Source organism: Martes martes (assembly GCF_963455335.1).
Source record: "Martes martes genome assembly, chromosome: 5".
Classification (NCBI taxonomy): Eukaryota; Metazoa; Chordata; class Mammalia; order Carnivora; family Mustelidae; genus Martes; species Martes martes.
In genome coordinates, this window is record NC_137892.1 from 115,565,628 (window position 1) to 115,585,424 (window position 19,797).

General features: G+C 37.5%; 1 protein-coding gene across 1 annotated transcript; it reads left to right on the plus strand.

The window, feature by feature from the left end:
• Positions 1–3,035: 3,035 nt before the first annotated feature.
• Positions 3,036–18,878, plus strand: SLU7 (SLU7 homolog, splicing factor). Its single transcript, XM_080804768.1, has 16 exons — positions 3,036–3,144; positions 5,657–5,842; positions 7,115–7,268; positions 7,605–7,685; positions 7,975–8,139; positions 9,010–9,078; positions 12,308–12,355; positions 12,556–12,687; positions 12,960–13,057; positions 13,228–13,295; positions 13,430–13,569; positions 14,433–14,594; positions 16,127–16,231; positions 16,384–16,455; positions 16,567–16,683; positions 17,310–18,878. The coding sequence occupies exons 2-16, from the start codon at positions 5,673–5,675 to the stop codon at positions 17,487–17,489; spliced, it is 1,761 nt and encodes a 586-aa protein (XP_080660894.1). The 5' UTR covers positions 3,036–3,144; positions 5,657–5,672; the 3' UTR covers positions 17,490–18,878.
• Positions 18,879–19,797: the final 919 nt, after the last annotated feature.

A 19,797-nucleotide genomic window follows, 5' to 3' on the forward strand; every position in this document is an offset into this window, starting at 1 on the left:
TTTAACGGGACTTATTTTAAACCTCTTAACTTTATTTTAAACCTCTGTATCTTAACAGTACATTGATCACAGCTGCCTGGAAGGGCCCGGTGGCGGAGTGCACAAAGGCGAGGAAAAGATCTGGGGAATAATAAAATTACAGATAAGGAATTCCAATTTCCAAGATAGGGGGAGAAATTATGCTTGAAAAAGTTAATGACCTTTTTCTATTTCTGTAGTAAACAGAAATAGATTAAACAAATACAAGGTAAAGGAATAAAATCAAAAGACCAAAACTGATCTGTATCATCCCATCCCTACTCCCCACAGGTCACTAGATACATTCTAACTTGTAGGGAAGATGAGAGAGAGCAGTTGAGCCTATATTATTTCACAAAAGATTTAGCACCACACCTGGCATAGACGCAGTTCTCAATATATGTTAGTTCATTTGCATTTCTTCCCTGGTATTTCAGAACCAAAATTGGTTGAATGATTAATTCATTCAATATATATTTATTGACTATCATTTAAATGCTAGACACTGGGCTAGGCATCAAGAAGAAAAGATCCTAACTCAAGAGGGTAAAAAGGACAAAAAAAATCCATGCACACCTTTATTGCCCCTTCCCTGTCCTTTTCTTTTTTATTCCCACTCCTCTCCTTGCTTTCTCTCTGTATCACCCTCTAAATATTTCAACTCTATATTGCATCATCAGCACATGAAAGTGTTCACTTTGAAACCATATTTGTACAGCACCTATAGCTCCGAAGTGGGGAGTCTCTATCTCCTAAGGTCTTTGGATGCAAGATTGTATCTCCCCCAGTTAAGTCTTCCCTTTACAACAGTAAGCACTGTGTCTCCCAAGGTCATACAGAAACTGAAAAATGCTTTAACCACCCCCTCTTTGAGTGATTGTTGTTTTGTCACCAATGATGCCCCAGACCCACTTTACTACTCCCTACAATTAGTAGATTACCCAATTAGTAACCAACCTCCACTTATCACAACACCTAGATGCTAATTAATCCCAGTTTATTCTAATCCTGATTTACAAATAGCAACCCATCTAAAACTCACCCCTTGCTTCCCTATGCTCTCCTCCGAATCCTCCATGGGGGACCCCAGCCTTACAAATCTATTTCCATCTCTTCCAGTACCATTATATGATTCCTCTGCAAGATGTGTTCCCTGACTTACGCCTGGTGGTTTTAAAACAGGCCTCAACGATTCCAAGCATATTTCAGAAATTGTTTAAAAAGATGAAAACAAAGTGTGGGTGATTCAGAGACTACTCACTTTCGAAGTATTCTCTGACTCTTTCTGTTCCTTCACCTATTGCCCTGTAAATACCAAATTAGTTATTTACATTCCTGAGCTCTAGGCACTGCAAATTTTTAATAAGAAAAAACATATATTGTATTATGAGAGGCTTTTATTGAGGCAAGGATGTGAGCTATTTTCACCTTTTTTTATTTTTTTTTTTAGATTTTATATATTTACTTGAGAGAGTGAGAGAGAGAGCATGATGGGGGAGAGAGGAGGAGCAGAGGAATGGGGAGAATCTGACTCCCCACTGAGCAGGGAACCTGATATGGGGCTCTATTCCAGGACTCCAGAAGGGGAAGGCAGACACTTAATTGACCCAGGGGACCCTCGCTTTCACTTTTAAAAGCAATACATGTTGGGGTGCCTGGGTGGCTCGGTCGGCTAAGCGACACAGTCTTGATTTCAACTCAGGTCATGATTTCCAGATGCAAGGATCAAGCTCTGCAATCAAGTGGGAAGTCTGCTTGAGGATTCTCTCCCAGTCCCTCTGCCCTCCCCCTGCTCACCCTCTCTCTCTCTGTCTCTTTCTCAACAAATAAATAAGATACCTGATATCTTGAAAATTTTTAAAAATGACAACAGCACAAAGAAGAAAAACACAAGATACTCTACGAAAATTACTGCTTATTTTCCAGTATTTTATCTTACTTAATACATGAACTTTTAAAAAATATTTTGTTTATTATTGAGAGACAGAAAGAATGAGCATGCGGGCGGGGGGGGGGGGCAGAGGGAGAGGGAGAAGCAGATTTCTTGCTAAGCAGAGAGCCCCACACCAGGCTGGGCTTGATCCCAGGACTCTGGGATCATGATCTGAGCAGAAGGCAGACACCTAACTGAATGAACCACCCAGGCGCCCCCATACCTGTGCTTTATTTTTATTTATTTGTCAGAGAGGGAGAGAGAGAGAGACAACGGGCACACGCACAAGCAAGAGGAGTGGCAGGCAGAGGGAGAAGCAGGCTCCACACTGAGCAAGGAGCCCAGTGGGGGACTCTATCCCAGGAAGTGGGATGATGACGGACCTGAAAGCAGAGCTTAACCAACTGACCACCCAAGTGTCCCCATACATGTACTTTCAAAGGAGGCTTGGGATGTCATAGATACTATTGTTTTCCCAAAATAGAAATTGTTTTGTAGTATTTCTTTTCCAATGATAAAACGCGAGATCAGTTCGGTGCAGAATGTCACAATTACCAAATAGTGCCTTACGTTCTCATAACATCTGGTATTCCTTTCACAGAGACTTTTTACAACTAAATTACTTAAATAATCATTTTAGTGTTTCACTCTGTATGATGTAATTTCGAAGAAATACTCTTTTTGCTCACCACGTCTCCAAAGTGTTACACAGTATCTGCCTAATTAACGCAGTTTTAACCGTTGTTTTTTTTTAATTAATATGTCACGAGGTTCCCCATTCATTTCATAGTTCCGTGGAGAGTCTTAAACTGTTGTCCGTTCTCGGTACTTCAAACAAACAAACAAACAAACAACAACAAAACAAACAAACAAACAAACAAAAACACGTCCTAAGTCTTTCCGAGTCTAAAAGAAACAACAGTACGAACCCTGGGAGCAGAAAAGCATCTACTCAAACTAACCTCCTCCTCTTTCCCGAGGTAAATAAAGAAGCACTCGAGATCTCGCGATAACGACATCGCGTGGGAACCCTAGGAACGCCCCCCGCCCCGCCTCCATGTTAGTGCGCATGTGTCGCTCGGCGGAAACTACCGCAGTGGCTGCGGGGAGAGAACTGAAAGCCAGGAAGTAAACATTGACGGATTGACTTCATTTTTGTCGGGAGATTTTGGGGTGGCCTGTGGCCCGACTGGGTAAGAAAATGTGGGAATTTGGGGATCGGGAGGAGAAAAAGATGGAAAACTCTGGGAAATAGGACGAAGGCTCCTATTTCTTAGACACGTCCTTACAGAAGTGATGAATTCCAGGTCGAGGAGGGAACGGGGATTGGGAACCGAGAAGAAAGCCACCGTCCTAGGCCTCAGACACTATACTGGTGCCAAGCCAAACCAGGAGTGTGTCTTTTTAATGGTTTTTAGAGTAACAACTATCAGATGTTATTGGAGTGTTTCACTTCCCAGCTATTAGCTACTTGGGGCTCCTGAGCACTTGATATATGGCTAGTCTGAATACATGTAAAATTTGTATCAGATTTTAAAGATTTACTTTATTTTTTCTTATGTTCATTGCATGTTAAAATAATATGTTGGCTACATTGGATTAAGTTAAAATATTGTAAAGTAATTTTACCTGCTTTTTACTATCTTAATATGACAACTGGAACGCTTAAAGTGATGTTATGAGGCTGGCATTGTATTTATCTTTGCCCGTATTGAGATTTTAGGCTTGTGTAGTGGGATATGACATAACCAAATTTATGTTCTGAAAAAATAACACTGCAGTGTGGAGAACTGATTGGAAAGAAGGACAGGAGACCAATAAGGAAAGAAAAGTAATAATTTATATTAAAATGTTACCATTGAGAATAGAGAGAAGTAAATAAATCTGAATGCTATTCAGAAGGCAAAAAAAAACCAATAGTGATGAAATATTTATGGAGATTAGCTGGAACATATATGTAAAGGTATGAGTGGTATTTTTCATTAAGAGAGGAAACAGTGAATGGAGATGCCATAACATGGAGACGCTCATGAGATTGAATTAAGATTTGTTGAGTTCAGGTGTCTCTAAGACGCTCTAAATGGAGATGCTGTGAAGTAAGCAGTTGGAATATATGTATCTGAAGCTCAGATAAAAGATCTAGAGAGGAGAAATAGGTTGGAGAGCCAACAGTGGTATATTGTGGCTATTGAAGCCTGAGAAATAGATGAGCTTTCTACTGATGGATTCCAGAGTGATGAAAGAGACTAGCCTTGTGGAATCTAAAATTAAATAACTAGGCAGAAATAGAGGAACTCGTCAAGAAGACAGGAGCAGCAGGAGAGATTCAAGAAAAACCAAGAGATAATAGTGTCACTTAAGCCAAGAGATACGAATGTTTCAAGAAGGGAAGGAACAGGGGCACCTGGGTGGCTCCATTGGTTGAGCACCCAACTCTTGATTTCAGCTGATGTCATCATCTTAGGGTGGTGGGATTGAGCTACAGTCTGTCCAGCTTCCCACTCAGCAGGAGGTCTGCTTCTCTACCTCTCCCTCTGCCCAACCCCATACCCAAATGTGTGCTCTCTTTCCCTCTAAAATAAGTAAATCTTGGGTCACCTGCGTGGCTTAGTCGGTTAAGTGTCTGCTTTTGGCTCAGGTCATGATCCCTGGGTCCTGGGATAAAGCCCCATGTCAGGCTCCCTAGAGTCTGCTTCTCCCTCTGCCCTTCCCCCTGCTCATGCTCTCCCTCCAAAATAAATAAATAAAATCTTTAAAATAAAATATTTTAAAAAGGGGAAGGAAGAGAAATGAAAAATCTAGTGGATTTAGCACATTGATCATTGATGACTTAGTGGCAACTCTTCAGAGAGACGGGGTGGAAGCTAAATTAGAGTGACTATGGGAGAAAGTAGAAGATGGGAAAATAAAGTCAATGGGTATAGATAACTCTTAAGGCATTTCGTCTTTAAGGAAAATAGGACATTGTTTACTCATGTACGGTTAACATGCTAGAAAAGCCTGAGACATACATAGAGAGATTCAGGAGTGTTAATGAGAGAGTCTTATGAAATTTTAAGTACACGTGTATGCAGGATGCCTGGGTGGCTCAGTGGGTTAAAGCCTCTGCCTTTGGCTCAGGTCATGATCTCAGGATCCTGGGATCGAGCCCTGCATCAGGCACTCTGCTCAGCAGGGAGTCTGCTTCCCCCCTCTCTCTCTGCCTGCCTCTCTGCCTACTTGTGATCTCTCTCTCTCTGCCAAATAAATTAAAAAAAAAAAAAGTACATGTGTATGCTTCTCTCCATTTGTAAATTAGAGTTGAGGAAGGAACTGCAGACAGTACATAGAGACTTTGTAGAAAGGAAAGAGACCCTTCCCTCACAGATACTATAAGAACATATGAAATAGTATTTATAAATAAGACTGCAGGGGCGCCTGGGTGGCTCAGTGGGTTAAAGCCTCTGCCTACGGCTCGGGTCATGATCCCAGGGTCCTGGGATCGAGCTCCGCATCGGGCTCTCTGCTCAGCAGGGAGCCTGCTTCCTCCCTTCTCTCTCTCTGCCTGCCTCTCTGCCTACTTGTGATCTGTCAAATAAATAAAATCTTTTTAAAAAAATAAATAAATGAGACTGCAGTATGTGTTATTAGGGTGTACTTTTGATAATTTCACTGATGAACTCATGAGGGCCTAGTTTATACTAATATATATATTTCTTTTCGTAGAGGGATCCAGATAACCATGTCAGCTGCAGCTGTAGATGCAGTTAATGCAGCCCCCCTGTCGGGGTCCAAAGAAATGAGTCTAGAGGAACCAAAGAAGATGACCAGAGAGGACTGGAGAAAGAAGAAGGAGCTAGAAGAACAGCGAAAACTGGGTAATGCTCCAGCAGAAGTTGATGAAGAAGGAAAGTAAGTGCATTGTTTGCATGATCTGTCCATTAAAAATTCAAATTTATGTTTACTTAGTAATTTCTCATGTTCTGCTTTGACAGTTTTTATTATTTTATCAAATTTGTATATGTAAGATTTAATAATAGAAAAGTATTAAAGGACTTCTAATGAACAGCAGTCATCCCTTTCAAGTCTTCCCACTCCCTGTCCCACTCTGCAAAAGTGACTACTTTCAAATCTTTCTGTTTTGAGTTTTTCTGGTTGATAACTCCACATCTCTAAATAATGTATCTACATGATTATTTTAATCAACTCTAGGCATTATTAACTAGCTTCTTGCTCTTGTATAAGGTTTATCTACTAACATACATCCCTATTTTCCTTATCTCTTTCCTGACTTCGGTTCTGTCACTACTCTTAGTTGCTATATTGGAAATGTTTTCACTCTAAAATAAATTACATTCCTTGGGGCGCCTGGGTGGCTCAGTGGGTTAGGCCTCGCCTTCGGCTCAGGTCATGATCTCAGGGTCCTGGGATCGAGCCCTGCATTGGGCTCTCTGCTCAGCGGAGAGCCTGCTTTCCCCTCTCTCTCTGCCTACTGCTCTGCCTACTTGTGACTTCTCTCTCTGTCAAATAAATAAATAAAATCTTTAAAATAAATTACATTCCTTATCTTCAGGTTTTTTTGTTTTGTTTTGTTTTCTACTATATTATAGAGATATGAAGCATATTCTCTCCCCCCACCCCTGCTACATTATCTCTGTTTTTACAATCTGTATAGGTTACCTTTGTAATTGTAATACCAATTATTTTTAAACTTTTTTTTTCCTTTAAAGATTTTTATTTAATTGATGGGGAGAGAGACACAGCGAGAGAGGGAACACAAGGAGGGGGAGTGGGAGAGGGAGAAGTAGGCTTCCCACCCAGCAGGGAGCCCAATACGGGCCTTGATCCCAGACCCTGGGATCATGACCTGAGCCGAAGGCAGTTGTTTAACGACTGAGCCACCCAGGCACCCCTCAAACTTTATTCTTTTTTTTTTTTTAACTTTATTCCTTTTTTCCTTTTTTTTTTAATTTATTTGACAGAGAGAGAGATCACAAGTAGGCAGAGGGGCAGGCAGAGAGAGAGGGGGAAGCAGGCTCCCTGCTGAGCAGAGAGCCCGATGCAGGGCTTGATCCCAGGACCCTGAGATCATGACCTGAGCCGGTGGCAGAGGCTTAACCCACTGAGCCACCTAGGCACCCCCTCAAACTTTATTCTTAAAAAATATATTTTTTTTAATTACAGAGATATCAACCCTCATATACCTCAGTATATTTCTTCAGTGCCGTGGTATATCGATCCGTCAAAAAGACCTACTTTAAAGCACCAGAGACCACAACCAGAAAAACAGAAGCAATACAGCTCATCTGGAGAATGGTACAAGAGAGGTGTAAAAGAGGTATGTGAGCAACTTTTATATATATCCTTATGAAAATGGAGATTTTATTTTAAGAACTTAATTTAAGAACCTTTAGTCAAGTTATATCAGAATATAGAACCTTTCACCTGGGATTAAAATTTACAATACATACTACTTTTGTTTCTGTGTTTTCTTTTCTACGTTTTATGTTGCTAAAGTACTTAAACTTTCTCATTTATAAAAGTATGGAGACTTTAAGTAGTTTTACTCTTAATGAGTAAGTCACTTCACTAGACAATATAGTAATGAGAACCAAAATTATTTCTAACTTATTCAGAAATAAAACATTTTGTTTTTCTTTATATCCATTTACAGAATTCCATAACTACTAAGTACCGCAAGGGGGCATGTGAAAATTGCGGGGCCATGACACACAAAAAGAAAGACTGCTTTGAGGTAAGTTCATCTGAGAATTCTAGAGACTTGTCAGAGAGTCTCTTTTTTCCTATCAAAGAGCTTAATTCTATTTTTCTAAAGTTACCTAAATTTTGGTACAAGTTAAATAAAAATTTATTTGAGTGAGATTAGTTTAGCACATCATAATTTTCTGCTGGGAGAGTAACTGATAATTTAACAGACCATAAACTCCCATGGTATGTTTATGCTTGCTTTGTAAAGGTTATCTGAAATTTTCCTCTAGGCTACAGGAACTTGGGGAAAGGTTTGATTTTATTCTATTTCCCAGAGACCTAGGCGAGTTGGAGCAAAATTTACAGGTACTAATATAGCTCCAGATGAACATGTCCAGCCTCAGCTGATGTTTGACTATGATGGGAAGAGGGACCGGTGGAATGGCTACAATCCAGAGGAACACATGAAAATTGTGGAAGAATATGCCAAAGTTGATCTGGTGAGCAAAGTTCCCTGCTTTCCCACACTCCTTAAAGAATGTACATTTTGCTGTATCCTTGATTAAGCAACTCTGTTTTTGAGTCTTTGAGCAATATAAAAATGGTGGTGTTTTTATTATAGTAGTAGTAGGTCTGATAGAATAGTGAAAATAAAGTGTGCTAACCTATTGGCAGCAGTTTCTTCTTATTTGATTCTCATATTTTTTATTTAACTCCCTAACTGAGGCTGCAGAAGATATTGGAAGCATGAGAACGGATTAGTATCTAGGGCTTTTAGATTTTTAAGGTTATAAACTCTTTCCCGGCCCCACACACTGCATCTTGTCTGGGCCTGTTTTACAGATGTCTCACATAGCGTTTGAGAGAAGTGAAAGGAGAATAGGATAACACATATCAGAAAATTGAATTTTATTTTAATTCAACTTCAGGTTTTTTTGTTATGATTTTATCAACTTTCCCTCATTCCTTCAAATCCACAGTAATGCTGCTTTCTTTTTTTTCTTAAGTAGAGTTTACATTTAAAAATCACGGGTTTTATATAATGTAAATTTCATCTATTCTTGAACAGTGGAATATGTGGTAATCCTGGGCCTGCCAGGCAAGCATCAGTCATCTGGGGTCAGGTGACAGCTGCCCCTTTTGGATAAGGCTTGTTCTTTGCAGTTTAATCACTGGTGCTGTTTGGCTCAGTTTACATTAATGCCTGACTCGAACAGGAGTTTGTAAATCCTGTTATTAAGAAATCATACATCTAGAGTTACAAGAAATCTCAAAGAGATGACCTTATTTATTGACATTTTAAGTATATAAAAATTAAATGTTCATTTGAATGTTGTAAAGTAAATTTCAAATGTTTCCTTTTTTGTTAGGCAAAACGAACCCTGAAAGCCCAGAAACTCCAAGAGGAATTAGCCTCAGGAAAATTAGTGGAACAGGCTGTAAGTAATAAAAATGATCCATAAAAACATTAAACTCTTAGTAAACAAAAAATGAAAATCAAAACAAGAATTCATTTTATATCTGTCTAGTTAGGAAAGACTTAGGAAGAGAGAAGTGCTATTGAGGGGAAAGACTAAAACTGGCACTTCTATAACATTCATGGGAACATACCTTGATGCAGTCATTTTGGAAACAATATTGCCATAAGATATTTATATACATTTTCTGGAATTAAGTCAGTAGGTCCTTCTATCCTAAAGAATTTCCTAGTAATCAGAAAAAAAGATCACATATGCAAAGATATTCATTGTAGCACTTTTTAAAATGGCAAGAAATTGAAATAGCCTAAACAGGAGTAAGGAGTTGGTGAAGTAAACTGTCCTGCCTATGTATAATAGAATGTTGCATAGTTCTTAAATGACTTTTATCAACACTTGTAACAACAATGGATAACACTTATATTTAAATAACATATGAAAAAAATATTGTAATATCACATAGGAAAAAAAACCAGAGTACTGATTCTCATTCACTGTAGAATTAGTAAATTTTTCTTGGTATTTTTACTAGTATTTTCTACATTTTCCATAATGACTGTAATAATTTTATAGCTGAGTAAAAAAATCTATAGTAGAGCTGTATTGCAAATTTTTTATTCATGACAGCCTAATAGTTAATGTATACTGAGCTTAGTAAAAGTTTTCTTTTTAACAAATTGATGGCACACATAAATAATAAGTAAAACATTTGGAGTTTAAATTCCTAAAAGGGGCTCAGCAAATATGAGTTACAAACAGACCTAAGTAAGTAATCACCAACTGAGCAGTCACTGAGGCCACCTGGCAGGAAAGTTCACAGCACAGGTTAACAGAGAGATACCAAAATACAGCTCTGCCCCTGGCCAGTTAGGTGGTCACAGAAAAAGTAATTTATTTCTCTGAGCCTCAGTTTATCATCTCAAGTAGAGACACCACCACCTACCGGTAGCCCAGGAGGCCTAGCATCATATCACAATGTAAGTAAACACTTGGTAATTGGAAGCTGTTACTATTACCAGCTCTGGAAAAGAAAACATGCTGTTTCTCTTGTTCTAGTATATTCTCTGTTGTTTGTTGTAAACCTGGTCTAATTTATTTCGCCGGTAAGCATACTTAAGTGTGTATAGGAGACTGATGATTTGTGCCCACTTCAGTACTTGGATAGTAATATTAATTACGTGCAGTAGAATAGTCTACTATAGAGATTGAACTTTTTGTATGGCAGTATAAATGTGTTTTGTTGAACTAGCAACTTGTGGGAACAAAAAACATTTCTGGGGTGCCTGGCTGGCTTAGTCAATATAATGTGCAACTTTTGATCTCGGGGTTGTGAGTTCAAGCCCTACATTGGACCATACATAAAAAATAAAATACAAAAAAATATATATATATTATGTTAATAGAAATATATATATATTTCTGATGCTGAAAGTAATACATACTCAGTGAAAAAATAGAAAATTATAAAGAAGAAAATAAGTATCTTTTATGTTAATTATTAACCTTTTGAAGTAGGCCTTTCCAGGGCCCACTCCACCTCCCCACATGTATCTATATGTGTGTAATTATAACACATGTTTTTAACATGGATTTCATCTTTACATACTTATTTATCACCTACTCTTTCAATTAATATATAGTGCAGTGAATTCATATTTTCTCTGTCATTATAGACCTATTTTTATATTAATTCACATGGTTTAAAACTCAAAGCAATTTAAGAAGATATGCAGTAAAAAGTCTCCCATCCTTGCCTCCATCTACCCTATCTCTAAACCTCACCCCGCCATAATCTGTTTTATTTTTCTTGTGGATCCTTTCAGAGTTTCACAAACAAAAACAAATAATATTATTCCCACCTTTCTCTCCCGTTTTTTAAACAATAACTGCAAAAAAAGAGTAGCAAATTCTGTTTTTTTCCTGCAAATTGGATAAAATCACTTCTAATGGATGTTCAGTATTCACTGAGTGCAGTAATTTATATAACAATTGTCTATTATTAATTTGACTTTTCCCAGATTTTTGATACTATATACAACACTGTAAATAACATTGTTTTACATACCTCTTTATATAATTGATTTATATATTTGACATATTCCCTTAGGATAAATTCCTTAATGTGTAATTGATGCAGTGAGTATTTTTATTTAAAATTTTAATGTCATATCACTTAAGTACCATTCAGGAAAGCTATACAAATTTATGTGCACACATATATATATCTCTATCTATATCTATATATAGATAGAGATATATATATAAAATGTCCACATATATATAATCATTGTGTTTATATAGAGAGGATAGATATATTCATACACACTCATATTTCCACCCCCCCCCCCCCACTAATGCTCTAAGGTAGTCTTTATAACCTTTGAAGACTTTTAAAGGGACATGATAAGATGCTGACTACTTTGCTATAGGCCTTTTGTGGAGTTAGAGAAAATCCTGACCAATGCTAATGAAGGAAGGATGTCTTTGTGACTAGGATCTCAGACTCTCCTTAAATTACAGTACGGTGGGGTGCCTGGGTGGCTCATTGGGTTAAGCCTCTGCCTTCGGCTCAGGTCATGATCTGAGGGTCCTGGGATCCAGTCCTGCATCCGGCTCTCTGCTCGGCGGGGAGCCTGCTTCCCCCTCTCTCTGCCTGCCTCTCTGACTACTTGTGATATCTCTCTCTCTCTGTCAAATAAATAAATAAAATCTTTAAAAAAAAAATGACAGTATGGTATCATTTGAGTAGATTCCTCATTGTCTGATTTTACAAAAGTTGTTTTGGCTCTAAAGATACTTATTACATGATTCTAGTAACATTTTCTTTTTAGACTTGATAGAAAAACTCTAGTGAGGCTTGGCAAAAATGGTATATGCCTGAAGGTTAACATATAAGAAATGAATATATATTGGATACATTGGTCATTTTAATGTTCTTCCTACCTTTGTGCAATAATAATCCTCTATCACTGAAAATTCTCTAGAAATTTTCTGGCTTTGTAGACAGCCTGATAAAATTATGCACAGTGACATACTGGTATTCAGAATTTACATGCTGATTACAATGAGAAATAGGATTTGTTCAGCTAGATTTAATTTATGTTATTTTACCTATATATTTACAGTGTTAAATAATCAGTAGATTCAATGGAATAAAATTACAAATTTTTCTTCTTCTTGAATGATGCAGAATTCTCCAAAACACCAGTGGGGAGAAGAGGAACCAAATTCTCAGACGGTAATAAATATGTGCCCTGTCTGGGTATACATTAAATTTTTCAGTTTCTGATGGCTAATAACAATAACAATAACAATAATAATAATAATAATAGCTTTAAGAAATATAAGTGAATAAGAGTTTGGTTAGAGGGAAAACAGGAACTAGATGTTGCTCTTTTTTTCTTATAATTTGTTTTTCCTTCTTTCCCCTTCCTTCAGGAAAAAGATCATAATAGTGAAGATGAGGATGAAGATAAATATGCAGATGATATTGACATGCCTGGACAGAACTTTGACTCTAAGAGACGAATTACTGTCCGGAATCTCAGGATTCGAGAAGATATTGCAAAAGTAAGCCTTGCCAACTCAACATACACATCCAAAAAAATGTTTGTCTTCCCACCCCAAATTTTGTCTACTCATCTGGTATCTGAGCACTATATGGGTTGATATAGTCGGTCATTCCAAGATTAAGTATCATTCTGTTTTTTTCTCTTCATCTGTACCCCACCAATGCATACACACATGTAATTGATCATGATTAATTCCTCCACCTAGTCTGCTGAAATCTTTTTTTGACAGACGTAAACATTAATGCAGTCTTAAAACATTTTCCCTTCTAGTATTTGCGGAATTTAGATCCAAATTCTGCTTACTATGATCCCAAAACTAGAGCGATGAGAGAGAATCCCTATGCCAACGCAGGGAAGAATCCAGATGAGTAAGTATCAGGTTAAATGTATAGATTTCACGGTGGGGGAGGAGCGTTTTTAATTGTAAAACTGAATCTGAGTTAAAATGAACAACATCTATGGCTGGGTCAGAAGAGAATGAACTTTCCTTAAAGAAAGCAATTTCTGAAGCAATTTGTTCTTTAACTTGTGTTTACAGAGTGAGCTATGCAGGGGATAACTTTGTAAGATACACAGGAGACACCATTTCAATGGCTCAGACACAGTGTAAGTGTTTACTCTATGTCAAGGTATTTTATATCCGCTCTAAAGAAATTTGGAGGCATTTTTAGAAGCTTGTTTTCAAGAAGTATGCAATAAATGTAGCTGAGAACTCATTAAGATGCTTTTGATTATTGTAGTGTTTGCTTGGGAAGCCTATGACAAGGGATCTGAAGTGCATCTGCAGGCTGATCCTACAAAACTAGAGCTGCTGTACAAGTCCTTCAAAGTCAAAAAAGAAGACTTCAAAGAACAGCAGAAAGAAAGCATCTTGGAAAAGGTAATTTTGATCAGAATGCAAAGAAAAGAATGTTCATTAACGAGAAATGACCAGTTCATCATTTGATTTACATGTGGACTACAACACACAGAGAGGCTCTTTTAGTTCGTTAGGACTAGTTCTACCCTCCTATTAACTTGATCAATTGTATACATTATCAGTATATCCATATCAGGAAGCTTTTGCAGCAGAACAAACCATGGAAAAACTTAGTAGTTTAAAATAAACATTTGTTATTTCTCAGAATTTTGTGTGTCAGCTGGGTCTCCTGGTCTGGGCCTGCTCATCTGAAGCTGGATGATCTAGAATGGTCTCATTCTGGTCTCTAGCAGTTAGCAGGCTAATTATCCTAGGAGCCCACCTCTGGAACAGCTCATCTCTGCCCCATGTGGGCTCTTACCCTGTAGTAGGCTAGTCCAGCTTCAGCAGGCGTTCTTGGTACCAGAGACTAGTAACAAAAAGCATGCCCCAGTGCACGAGTGCTCTTCACGGCTTTGCTTGCATCGCATTTGCCAGTTTCCCACAGGCCTGAACAAGTAACATAGCCAGGCCCAGATTCAGAGGTTGGAGAAACTCTCTTGAGGGGAAGAGTAGCAAAGTCATGTGGCAAATGGGCATGCATATGAGAATAAAAGGAATTAATTGCCATTTTGTAATCTACACACTCAAAAGATGAATAGCAGCTGGAGACATCTTTTATTTCCCTCTAAGATTTTTGTGGCTTTTTTTTACTGTATTTTGTATAACAAAGGCCATAATGATTATTCCTTTAATGTTTCTGATGGGAAATAAACCCATCAATAGAGATTTGAATGTGAATCGTTGCTGTAAAATGTATTTAATAATGTTTGCTGTTCTTTTAGTATGGTGGCCAGGAACACTTGGATGCCCCTCCAGCTGAATTGCTTTTAGCTCAGACTGAAGACTATGTGGAGTATTCAAGACATGGGACAGTCATCAAAGGACAGGAGCGGGCTGTCGCCTGCTCTAAGTATGAGGAGGATGTGAAGATCCACAATCACACAGTATGTGCTAAACCAGAACTATTTGGTGTCCTTGTTAGCGTTTTGCTCTGGGTCATATTTTCTTACTACAACAGTAGCGAATCATTGTTGTGCTTTTCTTTTTTTTTTTACATTTTAATTTTGTTTTATGAAATTTTTCTAAAAATACAAAAATGTGGAAGAATACTATTATGTTCATCCACATAGCTACTACTAAGATTCAGAAATTTTTTCATGTTGGTATATGTGCTTTGGGCGTGTACACACACACGTGTGTGTGTATACATGTGAATATAATATATATATAAAATTTGTATTTTTTTAACTAAAACATTTGAAAATTTCAGATACTATGATATTTTACCCATAGAAACTGTATCATGCATCTTCTAAAATCAGGGATATTCCCCTCCATAACTATCACACTTTAAAAATTGACACAACTCCTTCATATCATCTAATCTCTAGTTCTTAATCACATTACTAAAATATACACAAAAATGTCTTTAAAGAGGTGGTTTGTTTTTGTCTTGCGTCAGAATCCAATCAGAGTTCATTTTGGTTGTTGTATCTCTTTTTCTCTATCTTCCTCTGTCATATCTCCCTGTTTTTCATGACAGCAACTCTTAAACAGATGAGCCCAGTTATTTTTTAAACTGTGTCATATTCTGTATTTGACTGATTCCTAGTGATACTATAGGATTTATTCCTCTCTCTTCTGCATTTCCTATAAACAGGAATTCAGAGCTAAAGGCTTGATTAGTTATAAGTTCAAAATTATGACAAGAACATATGTGATGCAGTAGAATTCATAGTTCATACTTTTTATGATGAATTCTACTGTCTCACATCATAAAACATATGTTATTTGCTGTACTCTTGAAGTACTCAAACTACAATTGTCAAAGTCAGGTCAAATACTGAACTAGCTATATGAGCCAGGCCACTAAATGTATATGAGCGAAGTGAGCCAGGCACACACACACAACACAAACCCTGTCTAAAAGGGGCATTCAGGGCACTTGGGTGGCTCAGTCGTTAAGCGTCTGCCTTCAGCTCAGGTCATGATCCCAGGGTTCTGGGATCAAGTCCCCACATCAGGCTCCCTGCTGGCCTGCTTCTTCCTCTCCCATTCCCTCTGCTTGTGTTCCCTCTCGCTGTCTCTCTCTTTTTCAAAAAAATAAAAATCTTTAAAAAAAATAATAATTAATAAATAAATAAATAAAAGGGACAGCCACTGGTCACCAACACCCAGTTCTTGCCAAGTGGGAATGTGGGCCCAGAATTTCCCAGTTCTTAATTTTTGAAGGAAGTCAGATAATCCTAAATTTTTTTTTTATAGTTTTGGGAATGGAAAGCGAGACTATTATAATTTAATGGCTGCTTCTTACACCTGAGGTCAGTCCACCCTTTCCCTGTTAGCTTGCTGTGGAATCCCCATAGTTTTCCTCCCAAATTACCTTTTAAAGGGCTATATTATTTGGTACTCATATCAACAGTATATGAGAATCCCTAGTTTCAGGTTCCTTTCAGTAACAGCTCTCTCTCTGCAGCATATCTGGGGATCTTACTGGAAAGAAGGCCGATGGGGATACAAATGCTGTCACTCTTTTTTCAAGTATTCCTATTGCACTGGAGAAGCTGGCAAGGAGATTGCTGTAAGTAATTGTCCTCTAGTTCTTAAACTGTAACACAACCAAAGCTCTTAAGTCAAAGTCTGTATTAAGTATGTTTTCTCATGTTTCAAATTTTAACTTTTTCTTCAGTGATTGGTAACTATGATACTCAAGTCAAATATATTTTCCCACAGAATTCAGAGGAATGTATTATAAATGATATAACTGGAGAAGAATCTGTGAAAAAACCTCAAACCCTCATGGAGGTAAGTCTAATCATTTGTCGTGAATTAAGTCCTGGACGGCTGACTTTAAAATTTGTGCCGGAGCTTTGTTTTTGCATTAATAACACTATATATTTCAACCCTCCCTGCCAGATGCATCAGGAAAAACTAAAAGAAGATAAAAAGAAGAAAAAGAAGAAGAAAAAGAAGCATCGAAAGAGCAGTTCAGATAGTGATGATGAAGAAAAGAAACATGAAAAATTGAAAAAGGTCTCTGTGAGCTCTAAATAGTCAAAGTGATGACAGTATTCTTTATTTGTAGCAACCTTAAGAAATGAGGAAACAAGCCCCAAGTCTGGGTGATTTGTTTAGGTTACCTTGTATCAGGTCTAGAGTACAAAAGGAGATTTTTGTGTATCTCAGTATTCCCTGTTTCTTGGATTGTTTGACAAAAATTACTAACATACTGAAGAAATGTGCTTTTAAAGCTGTTATTTTAGAGTTATTGACTGCCCAGAAAGAATTGCCTTTTGCTCTATAATTTATAAGTTTCAGCAAGTCCTTGGGAAAAGTCAGAATGGTAGTTTCCACCAGAAGCATCAGTTGTGGACTTCTGTTAGTGAAATCAATCTCATTGAATCTTTGTTATTAAGTAAATTTTTTTTAACATTGAAAATGTGGTAGAATGTTTTGTGCTATATGAAAATACTGTATCAGCCAAGTAGTGATTAGTTACAGCTTGACAGTAGAAGGGCTGACACTTTAAGCTCTTTTGGATGATTTAGGTTTTTGATATGACAATTTATATTCAGTGGGGTCTTTTGGTATTCTGCTACTTTAGAACAGAAGAGATCTGATATAGAGCTGTGGTTCTCATGTTTTTCCTCTCACTATAGGCACTGAATGCAGAGGAGGCCCGCCTTCTTCATGTCAAGGAGATCATGCAAATTGATGAGAGGAAGCGGCCTTACAACAGCATATATGAAACTCGGGAACCCACTGAAGAGGAAATGGAGGCCTATAGAATGAAACGTCAGAGGCCAGATGACCCCATGGCTTCCTTCCTTGGACAGTAGTAACTAGTTATAGACAGTCACCCAAGATAGACACAGCTGATACATTCTTTTCAGCTTCTTGCTGATGATTGTAGATGGAAAAACCCATGACTACTACTCTTGCTGCCTGACTTTAATAAAGACTCCAGAAGTCTCATAGCAAATTCATTTCTTTACACACTGAAGAAACAAAAACAAAGAGGAAGTACATTAAGTGTATATTTTGATTTTACTTCATTTTATATTAGGTGATGTGCAGAGAGGCCTTGGCTCTCTACCTAGCAAGAACATCTTCTACTCAACATTTATTAAGTCTCTAACTTTATTTCCTCAATTCTTATGGCCCTTTATCTAGTGCTAGTACACATTTTAAAGGCAGATGAGTTACTCTTTCTCAAAAACACGGTTTTGTTTTTTCACATTACTAGTAACTATAGTTGTAGTTATTTGAGTATTGTTTGTTTTTGCCTTCTAAGGTTTTCCTGGTCTAAAGCTAAAAATCAGTTGGGTTACTGAAAGGAAACCTTTAGAATATATGTATGACTTTATCCTCCATTTCAGTCTGCATAGTAATAATTCTGTTTTCTATTTGGTTATAAAATTTTGATTTTTAAAATATTTCCTTGTACTTTATACCCAGAACTAAATGGATTAGTCTTTGAATGGAAAAATAACTCTTTTGTTATCTTCGAGTCACTGATCAGTACTAGGTCTTTTACCATTCTGAACATGAGCCTTTAGACACAGAAACCCTTTCCTCTATCATAGAGTATGGTTTGTGGTACTATTTGTTGTTTTAATTGTGATTGCCTTTATGTAATAATCATGAATATTAAATTTTAGAAGATTGTAGAGTATCCATTATACCTAATCTTTACAGCAAGCAAAAATTGCTTGTAATTTTATAAAAATTGCAGAAAGCAAAACCTGAAATTGAAGGTTTCTTCAGAGAATTACAAGGATAGCTTATAGGGCTATTAATAACTGAGACTACCATGATCCTCAGGCCTCTTCTAAGAACACTGTGAAGATAATACAGTGAGAGTGGGATCATGAAAACAGCCTGTTTCAAACCCTGACATAAGTAATTGGCTTTTAACAGCTCACTGGCTTCTAAGCTACCAGAACCCACTAGGATACCACATTAAGTTACCATCTAAGAAATTGTGCTGGTGAGAGTAACAATCAAATTGTCAAGTACTATGGATACCGTAGCTAGATTCAGACTAGTACTAGTACGAAGTTCAAACAGCAATGCAGAGAGCTCATTCTTACCTATTTCAAGAAAGTCAATGACTTATGTTTTCATACTCCTACCATAATATGGAGTGGTTCAACATAAAGTCTGACAATGTCTATTTTGTATTTTATTTATCTTTTGTTAATAAAGATCTATAATTGAGAATACTTAACTGAGTGTTTTATAGTATTATTTCAAATATTTGGCAGAAAAGTAGTTTATGGCAAGGGATTTTGAATTAGAAAATTTCAGGATCCTTTAACTCAAAAAATGTATCGACTTTTCTGGCTCTCTCTTCCCTCTTCAGTGAAATCTACTGATTTTAGGAAGACTTCTATAATATCTGAACTCATGTCTTATTTATCCTTCATTTTGGAAAACAAAGATAACACCTGGAACATTATTCACTATGTGAACTTTGCGTTTATTAATAATAGCTGCCTTTTGAGTGCTGAAACTATGTACTGTAATTTTTTGTATGTTACCTCTGCAAAAAGAACTTCATGGTGTAATGGATAATGCCCCTATCTATCTTACAAAAAGCACATGGGCTTAACAATTCCAGGTAGCTTGCTCAAGTCCTGACAGTTAAAAAATGTTAGGGCCAGGACATAAAGCCAAGTATCTCTGACTCTTAAATCCTACTCCTGTCTCTAGTATTTAAGACCCTGCTTTCTGGACCAGGAAGACTGGTCTTTTGCAGGCCTCAGTTGGCCAGGTTCACCCTCAACACCTGAAAATGATGCATCTGTCCCACATTCTTTGATAGTGCCCCTTTCCCCAACCTTGTGGGATGTTTCTACCAATACTGACTATACAAAAATGAATAAATTGTTCTTTCATTAAGTTTGTAACAATTCTGGAAGGAAGTACCCGCCCCCCCAAACCAGCAGGAGGTCTATGCTTGAATTTCTTTCAGCAACGTTTTCTAGTTTCTGCTTTGGGATTTTTCCTCTAACATCTCTCTAAGGGTGCCTGGGTGGCTCAGTGGGTAAAGCCGCTGCCTTGGGCTCAAGTCATGGTCCCAGGGTCCTGGGATGAAGTCCCGCTCGGGGCTCTCTGCTCAGCAGGGATGAAGTCCCGCTCGGG